The 26924-nt window shown below is 45.0% G+C and overlaps 1 protein-coding gene across 1 annotated transcript in view; it reads right to left on the bottom strand.

Moving 5' to 3' along the window:
• The window catches only part of LOC132387939 (uncharacterized), a 68495-nt gene that overhangs the window by 8043 nt on the left and 33528 nt on the right, over positions 1-26924 (bottom strand). Inside the window, exons 8-12 of the mRNA XM_059960260.1 lie at positions 25109-25159; positions 24036-24086; positions 21899-21949; positions 7773-7823; positions 1630-1665 (exon numbers count right to left, since the gene is read on the bottom strand). Of these exons, the coding sequence (XP_059816243.1) occupies positions 1630-1665; positions 7773-7823; positions 21899-21949; positions 24036-24086; positions 25109-25159 (240 nt within the window). The remainder of the gene's footprint in view (positions 1-1629; positions 1666-7772; positions 7824-21898; positions 21950-24035; positions 24087-25108; positions 25160-26924) is intronic.

Genomic DNA, 26924 nt, shown 5'->3' with positions numbered 1-26924 from the left:
CCTTGGCAGGCAGGATCAGGATGAATTTAATTAAGCAACGTTCTATGCCAATGTCAGTATCAAATGAATAACTAGGGGCCGTGATTTTTTGGCAGTGCGCGAGGCTAGTTTTGCTTTAATGCGGAACATGTGAGTGAAGTATTCGCTGAGTATTTTGTTTCCGTTTTTATCTAGGTAAAAGACATGGAGGAGCAGCAGATCGGTTGTCAGTGCATAAATATGCTAGGTGTTTAGAGCAAAATTAGGAAAAAGACCTCGGGACTCGGAATGAATTTTCAGGTGAATAAGTCCCCAGGTCATGATGGGAGTTCCATAGGTTTGTGACGGAAGCAAGAGACAGGTTTGCACGATCCTTGGAAAAATATCCTCTCTAGCCACATGCGAGATGCCAGAGGACAGGTGAATGGCTAAAGTTTTACATCTTCATGAAAAGCGAAAATAGGGAAATCCTGGAAACTATTTACCAGTGAGTCTCAGGTTAGTTCCATTCCAGTGAGATATTAATTATTTAATGGCCTTATTGAACCTGGAGTTTTAATTAGTGAAACACAGCAAGGATCTATACTGGGACCTCTTCTGTTTGTGGTGTGAATAAATAGCCGGGATGTAGATGTAGACAGGTTGTTGATGATATCCAGAATTGATGGAGTTGTGGATCGTGTAGAAGGACTTGCAGAGCATCCAGCGCAACGTAGATCAGTTGCAGATATAGTCAGAAAAATGGTAGAAGCAGTTCAACCCAGATAAATGTGGGATGTTGCACCTTGGTAGGGAAAATGCAAGGAGAAAGTACACTCCAAGAGCAAGGACCCTTAACTGTGTTGAGTTCAGAGAGACATTGGTGTCCAAGTTTAGAGCTCGTTGGTAACAGGTACACAGGTCGATAAAGCGATTAAGGATGTTTAAGCAATGTTCGCTTTTATTAGTTGAGGAATTAGTATAGTTGCGAGTAGGTTATATCGCAAGTTTATAAATATCCGGTTCGTCTGCATCTAGAGTATTGCATACAGTTTTAGTCTTACTACCATGGGAAGGATTTTGAGGCTTTGGGCAGGGTGCAGAAGAGGATTACCAGGATGCTGCCTGGTTCAGAGGCCATGTGCTAACTTGAGAGATACAACAACTTGTGTCGCTTTCTTTGGAGCGGAGGGGGCTGAGTAGAAATTATGAGAGGCATAGATGGAATTCACAGTATCTTTTTCCCAGGGCAGAAATATCTAATATCAGAGGTTGTAGGTTGAGAGGGGTTAGGTTCGAGGGTGATGTGAGGGGTAACTTTTTTAACCCAGAGATTGGTGAATCCTTGGACTGTACGGTCTGGTGAGGTGGTAGAGGCAAATAAATCAGAGGTTATAAGTGACGCTTAGATATGAAGCTCCATGATTGTGAGTAACGTGGAAGATTATGGACGTTGTGTAAGTTGGAGGGATTTGGTTTAGGAGAGGTTTTATTTACTCTTCAGTTCGGCACCATATTGTTGGCCGAGGGGCCTGTTGCAATACTGTACTCTTCTGTGTTCTATGTTCTATCTCTGCCACCCTTCCAGCAGCATGAAAGCACACCCGATGTTGCGACGCCTTTGGTTCATTTAACTCCTCCTTACAGACGCAGCTTTCGCATTCCACTTACCCGCCAATGGAGACTTCTGCTCCCCAGAAGGATCTCCTATTTGAAAGACGTGAAGAAGTTAACAAAAATGGTTCAGTGAAAAACGCTCAGAGATAAGGTGCAGTGTTCACTCAGCCTTCTCTCAGTGCACGGTGCGGGTTGAGGTGCTGCCTTTAAATGGGACGGTACAGAAGGTCCATATTTTATGGAGACTCAGCAGTAAATAGAGGCTTAGGGAATGAGGGAATTGTCCGACCGAGCGCGTTGTAAATATTTTCGTAAAACAGTACATATATTACTATTACGCATTCTTTATTTAAATAATTCATTAGGGGTCATATATAGGAGGTGCATAAATGGCATACGTGATATGTGAGTGCCTCACTAATAGAAAACTAAGTAGACAAGTTACCCGTACACCTCCGCATTTAATTTGATTATTTTCTAGAGTTAGTAAGCATAACAGCACTGGATAGGAAGGCATCAATGTTATGGGCAGAGAAGGGTAGTGTTATCCTGGGTAGATCTTCTGATTCTCATAAAAAAGGACAAAAGTGTGAGCTCAATTCCCGTGTTGCATCTGCAGGGAGTGGAAGTGTTGGCTCGAATGATTAGGGGACACCACAGCTGTGCAATATGTGCGGTCCAGAGGGGCCACAACATATCCAAAAAGACCACAGCATTACGTAAGAAAACAAACGTTAGGCCCCAGGAATATTGGGTAAATTGAAAATAATGATGAAGATGTTGGAATGGAGAACAGGGAAAATTACTATGGAGTGAAATGTGTACTTAGCAGCTGCTTTCATTCAATAAGACGCCAGTAATATGCTCGAAATGCACGAGATATCGGAATCAAAGCGAGTATTACGGCCATCACAAAAGAACAGTTGGTGGGAAGATTGAACAGTCTGGAAGTGAGGAAATTACCTGGGTTAGATTAACTTCACGTCAGGCTTCAGGAAGGCACAGCGGAATATATCGTCGAGGCATTGTTAGGAAAAGTATCAGAAGATTATAAATGGTGAATGTGACTCTGCGTTTTTGACCAGGGGAGCGGGGAAGACGGCAGCCGCTTCGTGGGCAGTTATCCGACCTTGGCTACGCTGAGCTGCTTGAGAGTACTTCAAGTCTCACTTGAGGAAGTGAGAGCGCTGCGCTGGTTGCCCACAGAAAGCTGCGGGTGGTTCGGTGATCACTGGCGTTCCGCAGGGATCTACTCCATGTGATATTTATAAAAGATTTAGATGAGCAGGTGGAACGGTGAGTTAGGACATTTGATAATTGTACGAAGGGTGGTTCGTGGATAGTGCCCACGAAGACCCGGCAGGACATCTGAAAATTTTGACAAACTTCTATAGGTGTGTATTTAGAGTATCTCAACTGGCTGCATTACACCTTGCTGTATATAGACTGATGCCCTTGAACTGAATATCATTGAAAACGTAGTGGACACCAGCCAGTTCATCACGAATATTACCCCGCCTTCAACCGCGGAAAACTTCTGGATGGAGGCTGACGCAGAAATTCAGCATCCATCATCGAGGATCCCTGCAAGTCTGCTCATGCTGTATCCCCGCTGCTGTCATATTTAAGAAGGAACAGGCATCTTACAAACCACTTAGCCTGGTTCAGGAACAGCAATCACTCCGGAAAATTAGGTTATTGAACCAGAAGAGATGACTTCACTCAGTTCACTCGCCCATTGCTAAACTGTTCTCAGAATCTATGGACACTCCCAATGACTCTGTATCCGATAATCTCCATATCCATATTTATTGCTTACTCAGCTGTTATTATACCGATTTCTTATTTTCCATTTTGGCTTTCCTCGTGTTGTTCATTCCGTTCAGTGGTCGCTTATCTGTCTGTTGGCTGTAACATTACGAGAAGATTAGAAGAGCACAGGGCCGTAAGGTACAGGCGCAGAATGCGCCCATTTGGTCCATTGAGTCTGTTGCATCATTTTATCACAGCTGATCCATTTTGTGTTCCCTTTCGGCCACTATCTCCTGTCTTCTCACGTATCCCTTCAGGTCCTGACTAATCAGCATTCAGTGTAGCTGTGTCTGAAATATACTAAATAACTCGGCACAACAGCTGCCTGTGGCAACTAAGTCCACAGATTTACACTTTCTAAAGGACACCCCTCTATTCTGCTGTTTCTTCTTGTCTTAGACTCCAGCACAATTGGACGTAAACCTTCAAATGATCTCTATCGAAAAGCTTTCAACCTTCCATGGGTTTGAATTCGGACACCCTCGCTCTTCTGACCTCCAGTGAGTAGAGGCCGAGAGCAATCAGATGTTTCCCAGTGGCCACAAATTTTAATTCCACGTCCCATTCTCATTCTGATATGTCTATCCATGGGCTCCTCTACTGTCAAGATGAAGCCACACTCAGGTTGGAGGAACAACTCCTTATATACCGGCTGAGTAACCTCCAACATGATGGCATGAACATTGACTTCTCCAACTTCCGTTAATGCCCTCCTCCCCTTCTTACCCCATCCCTGGCATATTTAGTTGTTTCTTGTTCTCTCTCTTTCTGTCTCTCTCTGTCCATCACTTTGCTTGTTCTCCATCTCCCTCTGGTGCACCCCTCCTCCTTTCTTTCTTTCTTCCGAGGCCTCCGTTCCATGATCGTTTTCCTTCTCCAGCTCTGTACCACTTTCGCCAATCACCTTTCCAGCTCTCAGATTTTCCCCACCCCCTCCGGTCTTTTCCTTTCATTTCGCATTTCTCCCTCCTCCCACTGCTTTCAAATCTCTTTGTAACTTTCTTTCAGCTAGTCCTGACGAAGGGTCTCGGCCCGAAACGTCGACAGTGCTTCTCCTTTTAGATGCTGCCGGGCCTGCTGCGTTCCACCGGCATTTTGTGTGTGTTGTTTGAATTTCCAGTATCTGCAGATTTCCTCCTGTTTGCTTTTTACATGACAGTCCTTCCAATCCAGGACATATTTTCCTCAACCTCCTTTGAATTCTCGAAATTGTCAGCACATACATCCTGAGAAGTGAGGCCCGAAACTGAGTACAAACTCCAAGTGAGTCCTCTTCAATGTTTTATAAATCCTCAATATTACGTCCTTGCTTTCTTCTATGCTATTTCTCTTGAAATAGTTACTGACATTGTACTTTCCTTCCGCACCTGCGATTCGGCAAGGAAACTTGACTTTATATTCTTGCTCAAGGACACCCGAAATCCTTTACACCTCAGATCTTTGATTTTGTTTCTGCTGTTGGAAAGTAACCTACCTATTTATTTCTTCTGTCAATTTACATAACCATCAACTTCCTGACAAGTATTCTATCTGTCACTTGTTTGTGCATTCGTTTCATCTGTCTAAGTCTTTATTTAGTCCATTAATCTCCTCTAAACTGTCTGAAAGTCTACATATTTCGTATCATCTGCAAACTTGGCCACAAAGGTATCAGTTTATTATCCAATTCATGACACGAAACTTTAAAAGAAGCTCTCCAAGCATTGATCCCTGAGGACCAACCATATTCATCGGCAGACAAACAAAATAGATTCCCTTTATTCGCACAATTTGCCTTCTGCCTATCCATGCCAGTATATTTTCTGTAATACCATCGGTACTTCAGTTGTTAAGCAGTCTCACGAGCGGTACCTGTTTTGAAGGCATTCTAAAAGTCCATGTATTTATCATCCTCCTCTGGCTATGTTGCTTCTTATTTTCTCAAAAAAAAACAAACAAAATAAAACAACAGATTTTCAAACAGGAGGTTCCCTTGAGGATATCTTGCTGATCAGGGGCTATTTTATCATGGGCCTGCAAGTTCGCCGAACTACATCCTTACCAACCGCTGATGTCGGGTTAACCTGTCTATAATTTATTTAAATATACGCCTCTCTCTTCTTGAGGAGTTACGTGTCATTTGCAATTTGCCATTCCACCGCAAGCATGTCTGAGGATTTATTTCGGAACCAGGACAATTAGTGCCTCCACAATCTCCTCAGTTCCTCTTCAGAAACCTAGAATGTATGCCATCCCGAACAGCTGACATCCGCATTACACCTTTCCAAGAAATTTCTTCTTTGAAATGGCAACTTCTCACACTTCTGCCCGCTGTGACTCTCTACCCCCGAAGCTTTACACAGTAACGTGTGATGCAAAATACTTGTTCAGTTAGTCCGCCTTTGCCCTGTCCCCCATTACTAAGTCTGCAGCTTTGTTTCCAAAAGTCCGATATCCACACCCGTCACTCTTGTACACAGTATGCATCTGAATAAACCTTTGACATCGTATTTAATATTATTGGGTAGTTCGTCTTCGCGTTCCAAATTTTCCTTTTCAATTAATATTTATTTCTCCTCTGCTGTTTTTTAAATGTTTCCCTGTCTTCTAATTTCCCATTAATGTTTGCTCTACGATAAGACCTCGTTTTGACTTTTGTGTTGCTTTTGACGCCTCTTGACAGACATGGATGTGACTCATTTACTTTACAATGCTTCTCCCTCTGAAGGGTGTATATAACACGCTCTTTTTTTTTTCGGAAAGTCGGAAATTCGGAATGTTTTTTTCGGAAATTCCAGCCATTGCAGCTCTGCCTTCAAAGCTGCCGGTGCAGTTTTCCATTTAATTTTAGCCAACTCCTCTCTCATGCCACTGCAATTTCATTTCCTCCATGGTAATGATGACACATATCACTCTAGCTTCCCCATCTCAAATGTCAGTGTGAATACATCTTAACGTAACTGGGAAGAAAATAACTTTTGGTATCGTGGATTATATTCTTGGCTAGTATGCCACCCAAATTCATCTCTTCCCTTTTCATCACTTTTAGTTGCCTTTTGCTGGATATTTTAAAAACAGCGGAATCATCCAATGTACCGCTCACTTTTGCTACCTTGTATGTCCTTTCCTTTTTGTAATGCAATCCTTACCGCCATTTGTCAGCCACGGTTGATTAGCCGTGCGACTTGATAACATTTTCCTCTGCGGTCCACATCTATCCTGTGCCTTGGAAAATTAAAACTAGAAACATCATCTCTGATTTCCCGTCAAGTCAGCTAATAACTTCCTCCAATTCACCTCGGTAAGCTCCTTTCTCATGGGCCTTTATATCCCCTTAATTCATTGCGATACTGATTCAAGTGAGTTACACTGGTCCCTCTCAAATTGTAGTATAAATTCAATTATATTATGAGCCCTCTCTCCTGAAGTTTTTTTTTTTTCCCTACCTTAATCACCCTCATAAGGCCTGGTTTATTACACAACAACTAATCTAATATTGCCTTTCCCCGAGTAACCTACAGCTGCTTAAAGAAGACATCTCTTAGGTGATCGACAAATACCCTTCGTTGCTATCCCACAACAACCTTTTCCACCAATCACCTTACATATTAAAGACCCTCATTTACACTTCTAATACTCATTTTCTAGCTCAGTTTGCATTCTCAAAAACACGGCTACTATTTTGATTTCCGTAAGTGCATCCCAAACCGCTTTTGTTTATACACTTTCGGTTTCATAACTCCGCCTACAAAGATTCAACGGTCCAGGACTCTTTGCAACCTCTTTCTAAAGATGCATTACCAACCGATACAAACAGTTCCATAACACCGCCTAATACTCCCTGGTTGTCCTTTCAACACCGAGTATATCTTTTGATGTTCAGCTCCCAGCTATGGTGTGCTTTCAGCCACGACCAATCCCAAATTTCGGCACAAGTACATACACGTTATTCTGAATGCTACGCGCATTTAAATGCAGCACCTTCCGTCCTGCATTCTTCGCCCTTTGGAACTTTGCCTCAGTGCCTGAATTTAACTCTTTGTTCTGTCTGCATTTGTACGCAACCATTGACATCTCCTTCCTCACGTTAATGCTACAAACAGCATCTACATATAAACCCGTGGGCGCATCCTCAGCAAGACATCCTGTTTCCCGTTCCACTGCCATCTTAGTTTACACAACTTCCAATGGCTCTGGTAAATCTGAGAAAGTCAATTGTTTTCTCTAGATTCTCAGAAATGCTTCAACAAGTTGCCGCCCATGAAGAAGCGCAGGGAGCAAAGTGCGCTTGGTGTTACTGAAGCGCACCCGACCTTATCCGTCAGTTTCTGCAGCCACCCGATCCAGCAGAACTGTGGCTTGATTGATCGCCCCGCCCAGAGTCACAGAGTCCGATTTCAACTTACTCGCCACTGGTAAGGGCTCCCGCAGACGTGCGTATGCTACGTTTTCTGAGCCTGTGGGGAAACATAGAAATGATTATATCTCCGTGATCTGGAATCCGTAATCCGCTTCCCCTGTCATTAAACCATCCCCTTTTGGCCATTTCCCGGTCCTGCTATCCACGGCGGCCTGCATTTCTGATTCGCTGCCAAAATTTTCAAGCATGTCAGCCTGAAAAGGGATCCGTTTGAAGCATGCGAAGTGAACAAAGGACTAGAGGACCTGCCAACCGGACGGGATGATCAGCGAGGTGCAACTGTGAGCAGAGGTGGGAGCCGAGAGGGGGGCCAGAGCTCGGGTAAGTTATTAAGCAGGGCGGCAGGCTGAGTACATGAGCTGGGTTGAAGGGCTGTCTGTGGATGACCATGCAAAACCTCAGGAGCGTTCTTTGTTCGCAGGATATAGTAGCTGTGTGATTGTCAAGTAACGTAACGGGAATGCACAGCAAGGACAGAGTTCACCTGTGACAGTTTCCCCACAGTATAACCATATAACAATTACAGCACGAAAACAGGCCATCTCGGTCTTTCTCGTCCATGCCGACGCTTACACTCACCTAGACCTACTGGCCCGCACTCAGCCCATAACCCTCCATTCCTTTCTTATCCATAAACCGATCCAATTTTACTTTAAATGACAATACCGAACCTGCCTCTACCACTTCTACTGGAAGCTCATCCCTCACAGCTACCACTCTCTGAGTAAAGAAATTCCCCCTCTTGTTACCCGTAAACCTTTGCCCTCTAACTCTCACCTTATGTCCACTTGTTTGTATCTCCCCTACTCTCAATGGAAAAAGCCTAGCTACGTCAACTCGATCTATCCCCCTCATTATTGTAAATACCTCTATCAAGCCCCTCTCAACATTCTACGCTCAGAAGAATAAATACGTAACTTTTTCAACCTTTCCCTGTAACTTAGGTGCTGAAACCCAGTAACATTCTAGAAAATCTTCTCTGTACTCTCTCTATCTTGTTGATATGTTTCCTGTAATTCGGTGACCAGAACTGTAACACGATAATAAGAAGAGGACAGCCAAACACGACAGACACACGGTCACCGTGTCTCTGGCACTGAGGGTTTTGCAGTGGCTCAGAAGAGCAGATTGGTGAAGCTGACTGCAGTGTGATAGAAGACTCCACAGTCAGAGGAACAGAGACGAGATTCTGTGGGCACTATTGCGATATCCGGACGATAAGTTATCTGTCCATTCGAGGGTAAGTGATGTCTCAGTTGGGGTCCAAGAGAGAAACGATGTATTAAGAGTAGATAAGCACAAATGGCTTATTAAGACGAATAGACAGAGTGGAGAGGCAGCGCCTCTTCCCCAGGGCACCATTGCTCAATCCCATAGGACATGGCTTCAAGGTAAGGGGAGGGAAGTTCAAGGGGGATATTAGAGGAAGTTATATTACTCAGAGAGTGGTTGGTGCGTGGAGTGAACAGCCTGAGTGAGTTGTGGAGGCAGATACACTAGTCAAATTTAAGAGACTACCAGACAGGTATATTGAGGAGTTTAAGATGGAAGGTTATAGGGGAGGCATGGTTTAAATTTCGGCACAACATTGTGGTCCGAAGAACCTGAACAGTGCTGTATCGTTCTATGTTTCTATGGCATAAGGAGACACAATAACGAAGTCCTGCAGAGAGAGTTTAGGGGGGCTCGATAGAAAGTTGACAAACTGGACCTACAGGACAGTATCCTCTCGATTGCTGTACCACATGGACAAGCCGAACCAGGGGTGCGTGAAAAGTGCTTGCTGATGAGCAGGATTTTCGAGATCTTGAATATAGAGATTCGCGGTAGATTTTCTGAATTTATGGAGCGATCGATCAATAAGCAAGTATACATAAACAGAAATAACTTTCAGACAGGAACGCAAGTAAGTTTAAAACAATATGCAGACTTTTGAGCAAGTTTTCTTCGAATTGGCCATTCGATGTCGTAGTGCATTAAAAGAGCTGCTTTTTTATGCAACCCTCGCTTCGCCTAGCGGCGTAATATAATGGGTGATAAACCCCGGCCCGGGAAAACGTAAGGAATCACGTTTGGGTGGATGCTGTGCGATGGGTGCCCTGTTACAGAACAGTGCCCGAAATAACAAACAGTGCACAATATGCGATTAAACGATTGAGCTTTATAACTGTTAGTTTGACTATCTGGTTAGTAGAGAAACGAAATAAAGGAAAAATAAACAATCTTATTAGACTGTCAGTGCGCAAAGTTGGAGCTCAGTCACAGGCCGATCGTTTAACATTAACTCCTTCCGATCGTCGCTACCATTTGGACCCTTGCTCCCAGTCCACCCCGTCCGGCGGTCTACCAAATATCTCCATTCGTGCCTTCTCCCCTCATGTCCCTGCATCGCTGGCAAAAGCAGGGCGAAATAAACTCCTACCAGATTCACAACAGAGTGCAACAAAATCCCGATTGGTTAACCAGCATACAAACGTCATAGAACCATACAACATTACAGAACAGAAACAGATCACTTGCCAATTCTTGGCTGTGCCGAACCATTTTTCTCCCTAGTCCCAACTACCTGCACCTGGACCATATCCTTCCATGCACCTCTTATCCATGTACCTCTCCAAGTTTTTCTTCAATGTTAAATGTGAGCCTGCATTCACCACTTCAACTGGCAGCTCATTCCACAATTCCACCACTCTCAGTTTGAAGAAGCCCCCCCCCCATGTTACCTTTAAAATTTTCTCCCTTCATCCTTAACCCATTTCCTCTGTTTTCTTTCTCCCCTAGCATGTGAAAAAAGCCTGTTTGCATTCACTCTATCTATACCCATTATAATTTCATATACCTCTATCAAATCTGCCCTCTTTCTTCTGCGTTCCAGGGAATAAAGCCCTAATCCAGTCAAACTTTATCTGTAACTCAGTTTCTCAAGTCCCGGCAGCATCCTTGTAATCCTTCACTGCACTGCTTTATCCTTATGGATATCCTTCCTGTAATTTGGTGACCAGAATTGCAAACGATACTCCCAATTCGGCCTCACCAATGCCTTATGCAACCTCACCATAACATTCCAACTCCTATACTCAATACTTTGTTTTATAAAGGACAACGTACCAAAAGCTCTTTTTACGACCCTATCTACCTGTGACGCCAATTTTAGGGAATTTTTACCTGTATTCCCTGATCGCTCTATCCTGCTGTCCTCCTCACTGCCCTACCATTGTATGTTCTACCTTGGTTTGTCATTCCAAAGTGCAATACCACAAACTTGTCTGTATTAAACTCAATCTGCTATTTCTCAGCCCATTTTACGGCTGGTTCAAATTCCTCTGCAAGCTTTGAAAACCTTCCTTACTGTCCACCGCATCTCAAAACTTCGTATGCTCAGCAAATTGGAGGATCCAATTTGCCACATTATCATCCAGATCATTGATATAGATGACTAATAAAAATGGACCCAGCACTGATCCCTGTGGCATACCACTAGTCACAGGCCTCCACTCATAGAAGCAATACTCCACTGCCACTCTCTTGCTTCTCCCAATGAGCCAATGTCTAATCCAATTCATTATCTCACCATGTGTACCTAGCGACAAGAAATATTGAAAACTAACCTCCTATGCGGGACCTAGTCAAAGGCCTTAATGAAGTCCATGCAGACAACATCCACTGCCTTCCCTTCATCCACTTTCTTGGTAACCTCCTCGAAAAATTCAAATAGATTTGTGAAACATGTCCCACCACGCACAAAGCCAATTAACCCCTCAGTCACACTTAGAACCATAGAACATTACAGTACGGAAACAGGCCGTTAGGCCCTTCGTGACTTTGCTGAACCATTTTCTGCCTAGCCACAATAACCTGCACCGAGACCATTTCCCTCCATACCCCTCTCATCCATGTACCTATCCACGTTTTTCTTAAATGTTAAAAGTGAGCCTGCATTCACCACTTCAACTGGCAGCTCATTCCACCCCACTACTGTGTGTGAAGAAGCTTCCCATAATGATCCCTTTAAACTTCCCTTTTCACCATTAACTTATGTCCTCTGTTATTTTCTCCCTAGCCTCAGTGGAAAAAAGTCTGCTTGCATTCACTCTATCTGTACCCATCATAAATTTAGTCTCCCCTCATTCTTCTACACTCCAGGGAATAAAGACCTAGCCTATTCAACCTTTCTCTTTAACTCATTTTCTCAAATCCTGGCAACATCCGTGTCAACCTTCTCTGCACTCTTTCAACCTTATTAATATCCTTCCTCTAATTAGGTGACCAAAACAGCACAAAATACTCCAAATTCGAACTCACCAATGACTTATGCAACCTCACCATAACATGCCAAATCTTATACTCAATTCTTTGATTTATTAAGGCCAATGTGCAAAAAAGCTCCCTTTACGACCCTGTCAATCTGTGACGTCTCTTTTAGGGAATTATGTATCTGTATTCACAGATCCCTCTGTTCTACTGCACTCCTCAGTTACCTTGTATGTTCTATCTTGGTTTGTCTTTCCAAAGTGCAATACCTCACACTTAGTCTGCATTAACCTCCATCTGACATTTGTCAGCCCATTCCTCCAACTGGTAAAAATCCCCCTGCAAGCTTTGAAAACCTTCCTCACTTTCCACTACACCTCCAATCGTTGTATGATCAGCAAATCTGCGGATCCAGTTTGATCTGGATGACAAATAACAATGGACCTAGTACTGATCCCTGTGGCACACCAATAGTCACAGGCCTCCACTCAGAGAAGCAATCCTCCAATGCCACTCTCTGGCTTCTCCCATTGAGTCAATATGTAATCCAATTTACTACCTCACCATGTATACCTATCGACTGAATCTTCCTAACTAACCAATACAACATCCATTTCATTCCCTTCATCCGCTTTCCTAGTAACCCCCTTGAAAAATGCCAATAGATTGGTTAAGCATGACCTACCACACACAAAGCCGTGTTGACTCTCCCTATTAGGTCCCTGTCTATCCGAATACTTGTACATCTATCTCTTAGTAACCCTTCCAATAATTTACCTACTACCAACGACAAACTTATTGGTCTAATTTGATGAACAGCAGAACAACATGAGCTATCCTCCAATCCACCGACACCTCACCCGTAGTACCGACATTTTAAATTTCTCTGCCAGGGCCCCTGCAATTCTAACACTAGTTACCTTTAGGGTCCGAGGGAAAACCCTGTCAGGTCCTGGGGAGTTATGAACTCTGATTTCCCTCAGGATAGCAAGCACCTCCTCCTCTTCAATCTGTATAGGTTCTATGACGTCCCTACTTTTTTTGCCTGGTTTACATTGACTTCATGTCAGTTTCCTTATGAAATACAGACGCGCAAATAAAAGACCATTTAAGAACTTCCCCATTTCTTTTGGTTCCACATATAGCAAACCACTCCCATCTTCAAGAGGACTAATTTTATCCCTTACTATCCTTTTGTTCTTCATAATTCTGGAGAAGCTCTTTCGATTATCCTTCACTTTGACAACCAAAGCTACCTCATGTCTTCTTTTAATTCTCCTGATTTCTTTCTTAAGTGTTCTTTTTTCTGCACTGTTTATATTCCTCAAGCGCCTGATTTGCTTTCTGTTTCCCCTACATGTCATACACTTCTCTTCTTCTTAATCTTAGATTTAATATCTCTAGAGAACAAAGGTTCCTGTTCCTGATTCAGTTTGTCTTTATCCCTCTCAGGAACATACAAGCTCTGCACTCTCAAAATTTCTCCTTTGAAGGCCTCCTTTTTACCAACGACATCTTTGCCAGAAAATAACCTGTCACAATCCACGCTTGTTAGAGCCTTTCTAATTTCTTCAAATTTGTCCTTTTTTCTAGTTTAGAACATCAACCCGAGGACAAGATCTATCTTTACCAATGATCAAGTTAAACTAATGGTGTTATGATCACTGGAACCATAGTATTCCCCTACACACACTTCCATCACCTGCCCTAACTCATTTCCTAATAGGAGATCTAATATTCTATCCACTCTAGTTGGTACCTCTATATATTATTTTAGAAAACTTCCCTGAACATATTTTACCAACACTAACCCGTCTAACTCTTTAACAGTATGGGAGTCCCAATCAATATGTGGAAAATTAAAAACCCCTGCTATCACAACTTTATGTTTCCTGCAGTTGTCTGCTATCTCTCTGTAGATTTTCTCCTCCAATTTTTGCTGAATATCGGGTGGTCTATAATAGAACTCCATTAATGTGACCATAACTTTCTTGCTTCTCAGCACCACCCATATGACCTCAGTAGACAAGCTCTCTAATCAGTCCTGCCTGAGCACTGCTGTAACATTTTCCCTGACAAGCAATGCCACAACTTCCACCCTTCATTCTTCTGCCAATCATCATGTCGGAAACTTCGGAACTATGGAACGTTAAGCTGCCATTTCTGTCCCTCCTGTAGCCAAGTGTCGCTAATAGCTACAATGTCGTAATTCCATGTGTCAATCCATGCCCTCAGCTCCCCACAATACGACTCGCATTGAAGTAGACAGACCTCAGAAGATTATTATCACCACACATAACGCTTCTATTTGTGACTTTGCATGAACTTTTAACATCATGTATTTTCACCCCGCTCCAATATCTGGTCTGGCACTCTGGTTCCCATCCCCTTGAAATTCTAGTTTAAACCCTAGAACTAACAAACCTCCCTGCAAGGATATTCCTCCCCCTGTACTTTAGGTGTAACTCGTCTCTCTTGTACAGGTCCCTTCTGCCCCAGAGGAGGTCCCAAATGATACTGAAATATGAAACCTTGCCCCTTACACCGATTTCACAACTACGTGTTCATCCACCAGATTATCATTTTCTTACCCTCACTGGCACGTGGCACAGGAAGCAATCCTAAGATTACAACCCTCGATGTCCTGCTTTTTTTACCTTCCTACGAAGCTCTCTGTACTCTCTCTTCAGAGTCCCCTCACTCTTTCTTGCTACGTGAGCGGTACCGATGTGTACCATGACATCTGGCTGATCACATTCCCATTTCAGAATGACGTGCAGGCGATCAGAGACATCCCAGACCCTGGCACCCGCGAGGCAGCAAACCATCCTTCTCGGGGGTGGCGGCCGTCCTAACCTCTCCCGCCGTGGGCCCTGGAGTCGCCCTGCCTTTTGGCAAAGTCCTCTTACTGGGTGTAAGCTCAAAGTCGGGCTCTAGGTCAAACTGCACCTCCTGTCCCAGGGGCAACAGCCAAATCCGATGGACAATCTTGACAGGCCCATTCCCCTCCTTTGGATTCAATCAGAAAACTTGTAGGTTTGGCATCAGACTCTCCACCACAAAGGGTGTGGCCGCCCAGCGGTCAGCCAACTTGTGCTTTCCAGGCAGTCCCAAATTTCTCGGCAGGAGTTTGGAGAACCTCACTTTTTGATCATGCCGCCTCTTCTTTCCTCGATTCTGCTTGGCGGCCGCGACCCCAGACAATCCATAAACCCTTTTCAGATCTTATAGCAGACACATTCTTCAAATAACTCTTCGGTGGTAAATCACCCTCGTCAGTCTCAAAACAAAAGTCAATGGGCTACCTCGCCTCGGGCCCAAACATCAGATAATAAAGCGAGTACCCAGTAGCTTCACTTTGTGTACAATTATAACTGTGAACCAGATGCCCAGTATGTTGACTCCACACTCTCTTCTCGCTGATCTCCAGGGTCCCGAGCATGTCTAGCAACGTCCGATTAAACCTTTCAGGCTGACGATCGCTGTGAGGGTGATACATCGTGGTCCTAAACTTCTCGACTCCAAGCATTGCCAGTAACTCATAGATGAGTCTGCTCTCTAAGTCCCGTCCCTGGTCACTATGTATCCTCCTGGGAAAGCCACAATCAAAGAAATACTTCTCCCATAACACTTTTGCCACCGTTGTCGCGCTCTGGTCCTTGGTAGGAAAAGTCTGAGCATATCTGGTGTAGCGGTCCGTGATGACCAAGACATTCGCCGTGTTGCTGGCATCGGGTGCTATTGACAGGAAATCCATACACACCAGGACGAGCAGCCCTGCACTCTGCAATTGGGACAAAGAAGCTGCCGGCCTAGGCACTGTCTTCCGTCGTATGCAGCGAATGCGCGGCTCGATTTCAATCAGTCGGTCCGGGGATGACCTGACCTGGTATTAGATGTTTTCTTCAACTTCAAATGAGGCCATTCGTTCAGTAATGGAGGCACAGAAGCGTGCTTCGACTTCTTTGCCTGAGCCATGTCTTTCTTTTCGACCACTGTCCAAATAGTGCCAACGCCCGGTACATTTCGCTGAGCAGAACTCAAATCCGGCAGCTGATCCGTCTTCATCGCAGTCCGATGACAGTAAACTTGGCGAATGGCGATATCAGAAGCCGCCAGTTGATCCGCCACACGATCCTGCCTTTCTTTTCCCTCTGCCTTCAGGGTGATGGCAAACTGACATGAGGCCTTCACTCCAAGTTCAGGAATGTTATCCCAATCTTCATCCCTGTCCGTTCCCTCATGCACCTTAAAAAAACTTTTGAACGTCATATGTGTGCGGTACATACGGCAATCGGATTTCCGCAAAATCCACCACCGGCGCCTGTGTCAGCAGCTCCTTCAGCGACTGAAAGGGCTCCTCGCAGTTTACATCCAACCACTGTGCAGAGGGCTCCTTTCAATGTTTCGCTCTCCCTTTCTTCCCCAAGGGAGGGTAACCACACAGAAGCTGATTCAATGTGTGACTCACTTTGGCGTCGCCCTTCACGAATCTCCGATAATAACCACAGAACCCAAAGAACGAGCGCAGAGCGTTCACAGTCGGAGCCCTTGCCCAAATGGTCACCGCTTCACCTTCGCCGGGTCTGTAGCTGTTCCATTCCGTGAGGTTGTGTCAGACACAGCTGCCAGACGCTTAGCAGAACTGGCACTTGTCCAGGTAACGTTTTAACCCTTCAGCTTTCAGGCGGCCGAGATCCTTCAGTAGCCTCGCTTCATGTTCTTCCAATCTGAATCCAAATACTATGAGGTCATCGATATACAACAACACCTCAAGCAGGTTCATATCCCCCGCAGTCTTCTCCATGAACCGCTGGAAGTTTGCAAAGGCTCCCAATATGCCCTGGTGCATAATTTCGAACTGGAATAATCCCAGGGAACATATAAATGACGGCATCAGTCATCGGGATCTGGTAATAACCACTACTCAAATCCAGCACACTAAACCACTTCGCACCTCTCAGACAGGCCAGCGCGTTTTCGACACTCGGGACGGTATACTGGTCACGGACGGTGCGGTGTTCAGAGTCCTGTAGTTCACACACATGCGTACCTTCCCGTTCTTCTTCTGGGCCACTGCTACTGGGGCGCCCTGGGGCTTCGGGAAACAGTGATGATCCCAGCTTCCTTCAGCTTACACAAATGCTGCCGCACGTCTTCCACGTCTGCAGTGGTCAGTCGCCGCGACCTCTCTCTAAACGGTGTGTCCTCGGTCACCCGCAGAGAGTATGCAGTCTCTTGCAACAACCCACATCATGCTCGCCAATGGAAAATACACCTTTCCTCTTCAAAATCATCTCTACAAGACTCCTTTCCTTAACCCTGCGGCACCGGACATTCCCCCGAGTTGAATTTCAGCTCCGCCCACGCGTTTTCCAATAGACCCTCCCCGGCGAGCCTCACAGTGACACTCGACATTACCGTCATCGGGAATAAAATGTGCGAAGGAGATGCCCAGATTGAAGGTGACCCTATTCGTGGTGTTCCTGAAAGTCACTGCCATCCTGCTTGCCTGTACAAACGAGGTCTTCAGTAGTTCGGAACTCACCAGTACCCAAGCAGCATATCCGGAATTGCCCTCGTGATCTTCCGGAACATCCACAAAGAGGGTTTCGCTCTCAGGCACTCCGGGAAATTTGGGGGTCCCCGTCACCCTCTGTACTTCCCCGGGCGGTACCACTATTAGCTTCGACTGGCTGAACCACACAGTCCCTTGTTTAAATTAGGTATCCAGCCCAATGCTGCCACGCACTTTCACAAAAGCAGCTCGAAACATTGGGTCCACCAGAGGACCATACAAGTATTGAAACGCCGCCCTTCTCAACAGGTTCCGGACAAAACAGCACCAATGTATCAAGAACCTCAGACAATCCCACATCGGTCTCCAAGAATTCCAGTTTCACTGACAAATAAACGTCGTATCGATAATCACCAGCACTGAGACCCCAAATCTACAGTGCGTCGAATGGTGTCAAGGGTAAATGCGTCAGATACCGTTCGGCTTTATCGTAATTACACTCTGTCCACAGTGAGACACTGGAGCGTGGAAACACTAAGCCTTCAAAAATAGGATCTGTTGCTTTGGGGAATTCTTGTTACATTGCTGGGAATGCCGCCCACTCTCAGTGTCTCCTCTAGGGTTTCACTACGACTGTCCCTGCTGAGGTACCCGGGGGCTCACTCTCCTTCGGGCGTGACACCTGCATTGTGTACCCCTTCGGGAATCCGCCCTCGTCAGCTGCATCTAATGGGGGCGGGGTCACAACCGCTGATTACAGACGACGTATCTCCGATCTCAACTCTCCCATAATCTCATCAACGGCTCCCCGGGGTAGGGTATCTGTGGTCACTTCACCGCAGGGGACAACTACCGAGGATTGTACCCTGCTGACTGCGTCGTCCCGCGCTTCCGCCGCGTTCTCCTCTTTCCGGACCTCTCGAATCAGCTCAATAAAAGATGCAGGGCCCGTCTTTTGAGCCTTTTGGAGACGCCACACCATCCGGTCATAGGACAGGTTGCCCCTGGCTATCTGGTCCGTTCTTACCACATCCAACTCACCCTCCCGAATGACCCCTCTGCGCCGCAAGCAATTTAGCTGCCTCTGCAGACGAAAAATAAAATCAGAACGCTTCTCTCCCTTCTCCTGACGCATGTTTTGAAACCACACCTTGAGCTCCAGTGGGCCTCCAGTCGGACCAAAAGCATGGTACAGTGCTTGCTTGCAGATAATTGACAGCTGTCCTTACGGCATAATTTAACCTGACGGCTCCCACAACGTCAGCGTCCCTCCCATTCAATCGTTCAACCATTCATCATCCTGCACTGCCAGTCATTAATAACTGAGACTACCTTCCGCCCTCATCTCAGGAGTGGGCGTTAATTCAGTGCATAGGCGGAACCTGCCACAGCTGGGTCTTTTAATTTGATTTCTGCATTTATTCTTCGCACTCCTCAGAAAGAATAGAACCCGCCCCCAGCCACCTCAGCGGTGGTCTGCATTAAACCGACACCTGCGCCACTTATTCATCAAACCTCCACTGAGAATTGCAACCTTAAGGGTATTAACAGCGGAATTAACAAACCATCTGGAGTACGAAAATCTGCCCCACTAGTTAATTGCTCAGGGTAATCACACGCATCCAACGGATTCAATCCAAGACGAGCCCCCACACTTGTAAATCTCACTTCGCCTAGCAGCTTAATAGAGGGGCTGATAACCCCCGGCCTGGCCAAACTTAAGAACTCTCCTTTGGGTGGATGCTGCGGGGTCTGTCCCCTGTTACCAATCAGTACTCCGAAATAGCAAACAATACACAATATGCGTCTAAACAATTAAGCCTTATAACTCTTCCTTTGACTATCTGGTTAGTAGAGAAACGAAATTTAAAAAAAAGAAAAAAAATATATATATATCGTATTAAACAGTCTGTGCGTCAAGTTGCTGCTCGCTCATCGGGCAACCGTTCAAAATCGACCTCCACCAATCGTCGCTATCCTTCGGACCCTCGCTCCGTATCTGCCCCGTCCGGAAGCCCACCAAATAACATATAACAATCACAGCACGGATAAAGGCCATCTCGGTCCTCCTAGTCCGTGCCGAACGCTTACTCTCACCTAGTCCCACTTACCTGCACTCAGCCCATAACACTCCAATCCTTTCCTGTCCATATACTAATCCATTGTTTAATGACAAAATGGAACCTGCCTCTACCACTTCCACCAGGAGATCGTTCGACACAGCTGCCACTCACTGAGTAAAGAAATTCCCCCTCGTGTTACGCCTAAACTTTTGACCCCTATCTTTCAACTCAATGTTTTCTTTAATCTTCCCTACTCTCAATGGAAAAAAGAAACCTATCCACGTCCCCCTCAACCCTTTACTCTCCAAATAATAAAGACCTAACTTGTTCAAACTTTCTCTGTAACTTAGGTGCTGAAACCCAGGTAACATTCTAGTAAATCTTCTCTGTACTACCTCTATTTCGTTGACATCTTTCCGATAATTCGGTGACGAGAACTGTACACAATACCCCAGATTCGTCCTTACCAATGCCTTGTACAATGTATAGGAGTTGTACATCCCTACTCCTATACTCAATGCTCTGAAAAGGCCTGTTGTATTCATGATCTCTGTTTCCAGCCTGTCAGCCATTCCGTTATCATTTAATTGTCTCTTTCCTGTAACATTATAGGAGGTTATCTAGTTAAGCAACATTATTTTTGGCACCTTAACAAATGCATTCGGAAAATCAGTGTAAAATCTCTGTCATGACTCTGGTATGTAGTACATCTGGCTAAAGTGAATTACGCTACTTAAATCCCAGCAGTTTCCATGGCACCTGTTACTTTCCGATAGCAACTCGACTCACGCATGCTCCCGATTATTCACAGATCTCTGGTACTCTGCTGGTGTCTTCCACGATGAAGAATGATGCAGAATACCTGTTGGACATCGGCGATTTCTTTGCCGCTATTACTTCCGCACCCGCATAATTTTTCAGTGTTCCAATATCAACTCTAAATTCCATTTTCTTTTATATAACTTTTAAAAAATTTAAAAACCGTCTTTTAGTATCCTGGCTATATCGTGTTTGCTAGTTTACTCTTATATTTCAACATATCCCTTCACATAGCTTTTTATGTTTTTTTAGAAACTAAGCATCCTAATCCTCCAACTGTCTTCTCACTTTTGTTTCCTTAACTGCCCTTTCTTTAGCTTTCATGCAGTCCTTATCGTCCATTAGCTGCCACCCTGGCCACTTGTGAATCTCTCCTTCTGTGGTTCATATGTATCCTGCGTCTTCTGAGACACTACTATATTTTTTATTCATTTCATGTCCGCCGGTAAACGCTCCGATATTCCCCTCCAATCCACCTGCTTAAGCACCTCTCTCATGCCCCACTACAAACCTTTATTCCTGTGCAATACTGCTACATGTGAGTTAAACTTCTTCCTCAGAAATTTAAGTATAATACAAACATAATACAATCACTGTGTCCTCGGGGTTCATTTCCCTTACGCTTCCGAATAAAACCTGAGTTGTTACAGTAAATCCAGTACAAAATAATTTTCCTTGAGTACGCCCGAGCACAAATATATTTGTTCTCTTTCAGGTTGCTAACTCCGCCTACAAATTATCCACTTTCTTTCTCACCTCTTTCTAAAGAATTAATGTCCTCTGATATCAACAGGGCCACAGCACCGCATACGCCTTCCCGTCTGTCCTTTAAATACAAAGTATATTCATAGATGCTAAGCTTTCTACCGTGGCCTTCTTTCAGCCGCTACTTAATGACGCAGACGACGTCATAGCGACCAAATTCTGGTTGCACCACGAGTTCCCCTTCTTCTGTCCAAGAAAAGAACTTAAATTCTGCATTAATTTTTCAACTCGAATCTGAAGGCTGCCGGGATCAACATGGGGAACCTTCAATCCTGAATTCTTTGCCCATTGCACTTCGTCTCAGTGGTAGAATTTAACTCTGAGCTCTGTCGGCATTTTTAATCAATCATTGAATTTTCCTCCCTTACAAACATATTACACACATCCTGTACTTGTAACTATGCGGGCTCTACATCAATCGTATCATACTCAATCCCTGAGAACTGCCATATTCATTTTACCACGCCCAACAGCCCAAGTAAACCTGACCAAAAATAAAAGTCAATTGTTGTTTTCTGCGGCTTTCGGAAACCCTATAACAAGGTGACGCATATGAGATGGCTTAAAGAGCTAAATTACATAGTATTACAACAGCGCTCCTGACATTACCGTCATTTTGAGCACCCGCGCGATACAGCAGCACTATTGGTTCATTTTTCGTCCCGCGCATAGTCACTGTCTTCGATATCCATTTACCTGTCAAGGCGAGTAGGCACCGGAGGTGCAGTTGTGGTATCTTCGTCGGCCCTGTGGACAAAATAGAAATACTTATATCTCCGTAATCCGGAACTCATCTGCTTCCCGTCTCGTTAAACCACAACTTGAACCATTTCCCGATCCAAACAGAGCGTCAGATTGTTCTGACGTCAGAACGTTAGTGCCAAAGTGAATGATTTTGACCCATGAGAAAAAAAAAAGGCAAAGAATCAGCGGACGTGCCAGCACAGCGGGGTGCTGAGCGACGCAGAACTGGGACGGCACGGGGCAGGGAGGAGGGATCAGAGCGGGGGCCGATCTCGGGTGAGTTATGAAACGGGGCGAGAGGCTGAGCACATGAACTGGGTTGACGTGCTGGATGTGGAGGTCACGTGAGGTCTCAGCAGCGCACTTTGTGCGATTCAGGCGGACATCAAAAGAACAAAATTGAAAGTACGCTTACAAAAACCATGGGCTATTGCAAATTGTGCTGGAGAGCTTTGAATGGAGTTCAGGGAAATGATGGATGGATGGATGAGCGGAATAGGTATTTTGCATCTGTCTTCACTGTGGAATATACCAGTGATTTGACCAATTACTGTCGTGACGGGTCCAGTCAACGGAGAGGGATTCAACAGAAACAGCGGAAAATTCAAGTGCAGCTTAGAGGCAGTGCCATTTAGTGTGCTAAGTTTTAGCTTGCGCCTGTTTCAGATCCTCAGACTTAAGGGAGGTAACAACTTTATCATTCTGCTCGTACTTCTCCATTTCACATCTGGCAGTGCCAATTGCTCCGGAGACAGTGTTTTCTACTGAGTTTGCGATGTGGGAGGTCTACATGGCGTCAACCTTTATGGATAATCAAATCTGCACCTGCTGCACCGTGCTGCCGCTTTTGTGAGAACGTTTCAACGATCTGGAGAAGCAGTTGATTATCTTCAACTCATAAGAGAGAATAAAGAGGTGATAGATAAGAGCTGTAGGGAGCTGGTCATATCCTGGTTGCCTATAACTCCTGTCTGCTCCTCCTCACTTTTCTTGACAGGACGAAGGTCATCGAACTACCTGTCTCGTACCCTAATTCGGTCCCTAAGGAGAAGCAGCTCGACGCACCTGATGTGCACGTAGTCGTCCGGCAGGCTGGGTGTCTCCCGGATTTCCCATATCTCACACCCAGTACAGAACACCGGCCTCACAGACATATATCCTGTTTCTATTCCTCAGAGTTTGCATACCTCACTTCGACCCGTTATCCACGAATCCCGAATGAACCAATGCCCTACCGTTCTGCCTGCGATCACTTCTGTCGATGAACGCTCCTTTGATGACTGCTCCGCTTGGCAGCCTCCCTTTTCTGCCTGAATCTGTCCTCCTATTTAACTCACGATTTCCGTCCTACATGCGCTTTCCGGGCTCCCTTTACAAAGTAATACACACATGTTCTCTATTATCCTGACTTCTATATATTATTCACATGTGTATATATTCGCAGAATTTCCTAAATCCACCTACAAAGATTCCAAATGCTCTGACCCTAACAACTTTCTACAGATGTTATATCACCTGTTACCAACAGAGCCATCCCAACGCATATGCCTTCCTGCATGTGCCGTTGACAAAAAATGGATATCCTTAGATGTTAAGCTCCCACATTCGACCGTCTTTCAGCCGGTACCCAGTGACGCCCATGGCGTCAGTGTCTAATTGTTGGTCCATTCCATTCTAAATGCTGCACGCATCTAAATGCGGCAGGGTCAGTCCAGCATTCCTCGCCATTTGAAATTCACCTCTGCCGTAGAACTAATCTCTTTGCTCTGTCCGCCATGGTCCTTCTCTACAGGCATCTTACTCACATCATCTACTTATAAACTTGCTGGCCCTTCATCAAATGTATCATACTGGATCTCTTATCTCTGCAATTTTATCTTACCCACGCCCAACTGTTTTAGTAAATCGGACGTAAAGGAAAATTAATTATTGATTTATTAGATTTTCTGAAGGGTTTTCACAAAGTTCCACAGATGAGGCGGCTTAACGAGATAGGATGACATAGTGTTATTGGAACACACCCGTCCCTACCATTAGTTTGATCCCCCTCTCGACACAGCAAAACAATTAGTCTTCAATTTCCACTCACCCCTCAAGTTGAAAAACAGCCCACCCTGCAAATGGACTGTGTTGGCCAAGCCTGTGAACAAAATAGAAACAATTATATCCCTGTAATCTGGAACCTATCTGCTTCGCGGCTCATTAACCCAACCTTTGAACTTGTTCCCGGTCCTGTCACTGTGCACTTTTTTAAATTTTAACCAGAACGTTCCTACAGGTCATTTCGAAAAGGGCTGAGTCTGAAGAATGTGATGAGAACAACGAATGACTGGGCCTGTCAGCAAAGTTGGATGCATAGGGACGCAGAGCCGCGACCGCCCCGATGCAGAGAGGGAGCTCAAGGCTGGACCACATCTCGGCTGAGTTACTAAACAGGGTTAAAGCTGAGCACATGAAGTGGGCTGAAGAGCTGTCAATATATGATCACGTGAGATCTCAACAGCGCACTTTATACAATTAAGGTGGACAACAAATGGACCCTGGAAAAACACATTTGATGATATGGAAAGAATAAGTGATGTTATAAGGCACAGTTACAAATAGAACGTGACGGTGGAGACGTTTCAATGAGACTCAGGGAAATGATGGATAAGCGCAACAGGTTATTTGAATCTATCTTCACTGTGGAAGACACCAGTGATCTGGTGAACATCTCAAGGGAAATCTGTTGTGCGGACACCCACCGGCAGAGAGGGATTCAATGGGAATGCGGAAATTTCAAGCATGTGCGTCGCGGCAATGCACTTGTGTGTTTTAGGCTTTAGAGTGCGGTGGAAAACTATCGGCAACATTATCACCCGATCTTATTTCTCCATTCCTCGTCGGTTAGCGAGAATTGGTACAGCGGCAGTGTTTTTGCAATGTGGGAGGTCTAGACGTCGTCCACCCTCTCGGATAAACAAATCTGCTCCAGGTGCACCGAGCTGCAGCTTATGAGGGGACTTATTAAGGATGACAACGTGCCGCACGAAGCTGGTTAACGAGCTAGTTTCGCATAGTGTTACTGAAGCTTTCCCGACCCGTCCGTCGGATGGAGAAGCCACCCGATACGGCAACACTTTAATCGCCCCGTACATAGACCTAGTTTTCGATTCTACTTACAACGGCCCTTTACAACGTCGCGCAGGTGGAGATGTGTTGCATTTGCGTTTCCTGTGGGGAAAAATAGAAAAATCTTTCTCAGTAACGCGTAAACACCTCCCGGCTTCTTAAACCACTCTTTAGTCCATTTCCCCGTCCTGTCAGAGCGTACCACATTTCTCATTCGCTGTCCAGTCATTCGAGCAAGTTAATTTGAAAAGTGAGTTAGTTTGAAGAATATGAAATAAACAAAAGTTTAGAGGACCTGCCAGCAAAACGGAATGCCCAGAGATGCAGAACTGTGACGGTCAGTGAGCGGCGAGGGGAGCTGAGAGCTGGGCCAAAGCTCGGGTGAGTTATTAAACAGGGCAAAAGGCCGAGCACGTGAAATGAGTTGAAGATCTGGCCGTGGATAACGACGTGAAACCTCATGAGCGCACGGTGTACAATTAAGACGGACAACACAGGGATCATAGAAGAACAGATTTTTAGATAAGGAAACAATAAGCAAGAGTCTAGAAGGAACAACTGTAAATTGAACAACCATATGCAATAGTCTAGAAGGAACAATTAGAATTTGAACATTATGCTGGAGGGGTTTGAATAGGATTCAGGGACATGGTGGATGAGCACAATTAGTATTTACATCGACCATTGCTGCGGAAGACACCAGTAATTTGGCCAACATTCAAGGGCGATGAGGTGTGCGGCAAGTATGCCAGGCTTGAAAGTGCGCCAGTCTAAGATCGTCCGGTTTAGGCGACAGAAAAGTGTCTGGCTATTTTATCATTGAGTAATCGCCGGATTGCTGTACCACGTGGGCAATCCACACCAGAGGTGCGTGGAAAGAGCCAGTCCATAAGCAGGACGATCGAGAGTATGGTTTGGCTGCAGATCTTCTGAGTTCATGGAGTAACCAATCAGCAAGCGACTATGCGTAAACAGAGATATTTTTCAGTCAGGAACGCGCAGAAGATTTTAAAAAAAGTGAACAGAGTTTCCAGCGATTTATCTCTGAGTCGGCCATTCAACATCGGGGTGCAGTAAAAGAGTTGTTTTTTCATTAGGCGGCGATCCAGATTTTGATGGAAAGTTTCTAATTTCTTTTGTCTGTTTTTTTTTTGCTTCTGAATTGAGGAGCGACCATTCTGAAAGTTGAATTCATTAGAAAGGGATGTACGAGACCTGTTTTGGGAGAGGGTTCGGCTCATCAGGCTTACGCGAGGTCAGGCTTTGGTGAGGCATGTAGTCTTATAAGTTGAACTCTCTGTACTTATTTGTCCATTCTTCATTCAATAGGGCATATTGTTTAGGTGAGAATCGCAACAGAAACAGTGTTCTGTACACGGGTGTGAAGTGGGAAGTCGGCCAGACGTCCAGCATTGCAACTGAACACAAAGGAACAAGAGCTGCAGATCGACGACCTTCGGAGAATGAGGACAAGATCGATCGCAATTGCTGGTCTGGAGCTCTAAAACAGTCAAACGCTCCTGATATGTTAACTCCATCAGTCCCGGAATTACTAGCATGTACTATCTCATTCCCATTAACTTTCTCCAATGACAACACGTCCTTTCTGAAGAAAGGGGCCCAAAACTGTTGAAAAACTGCAAGTGCGGCTGACCAGTGCTTTAAACAGGGTCGGCCCTTTGTCTTTGCTTTTGTATTCTATTCCTATTAAAATAAATGGCACCACTTCATTTCCTTTCAATACCCCAGACTTACACTGAAAGTTAACCATTTGGGAAATTTGTAAGAGGTATCTTGATCTCTCTGCATGAATGTTTACGTTCCCCATTTAGATAAGGGTCCACATTATTGATCCTTTAACCAGAAT

The sequence above is a fragment of the Hypanus sabinus genome, unplaced genomic scaffold, assembly GCF_030144855.1.
Source record: "Hypanus sabinus isolate sHypSab1 unplaced genomic scaffold, sHypSab1.hap1 scaffold_238, whole genome shotgun sequence".
Taxonomy (NCBI): Eukaryota; Metazoa; Chordata; class Chondrichthyes; order Myliobatiformes; family Dasyatidae; genus Hypanus; species Hypanus sabinus.
This window is presented reverse-complemented; position numbering and strand designations above follow the sequence as displayed.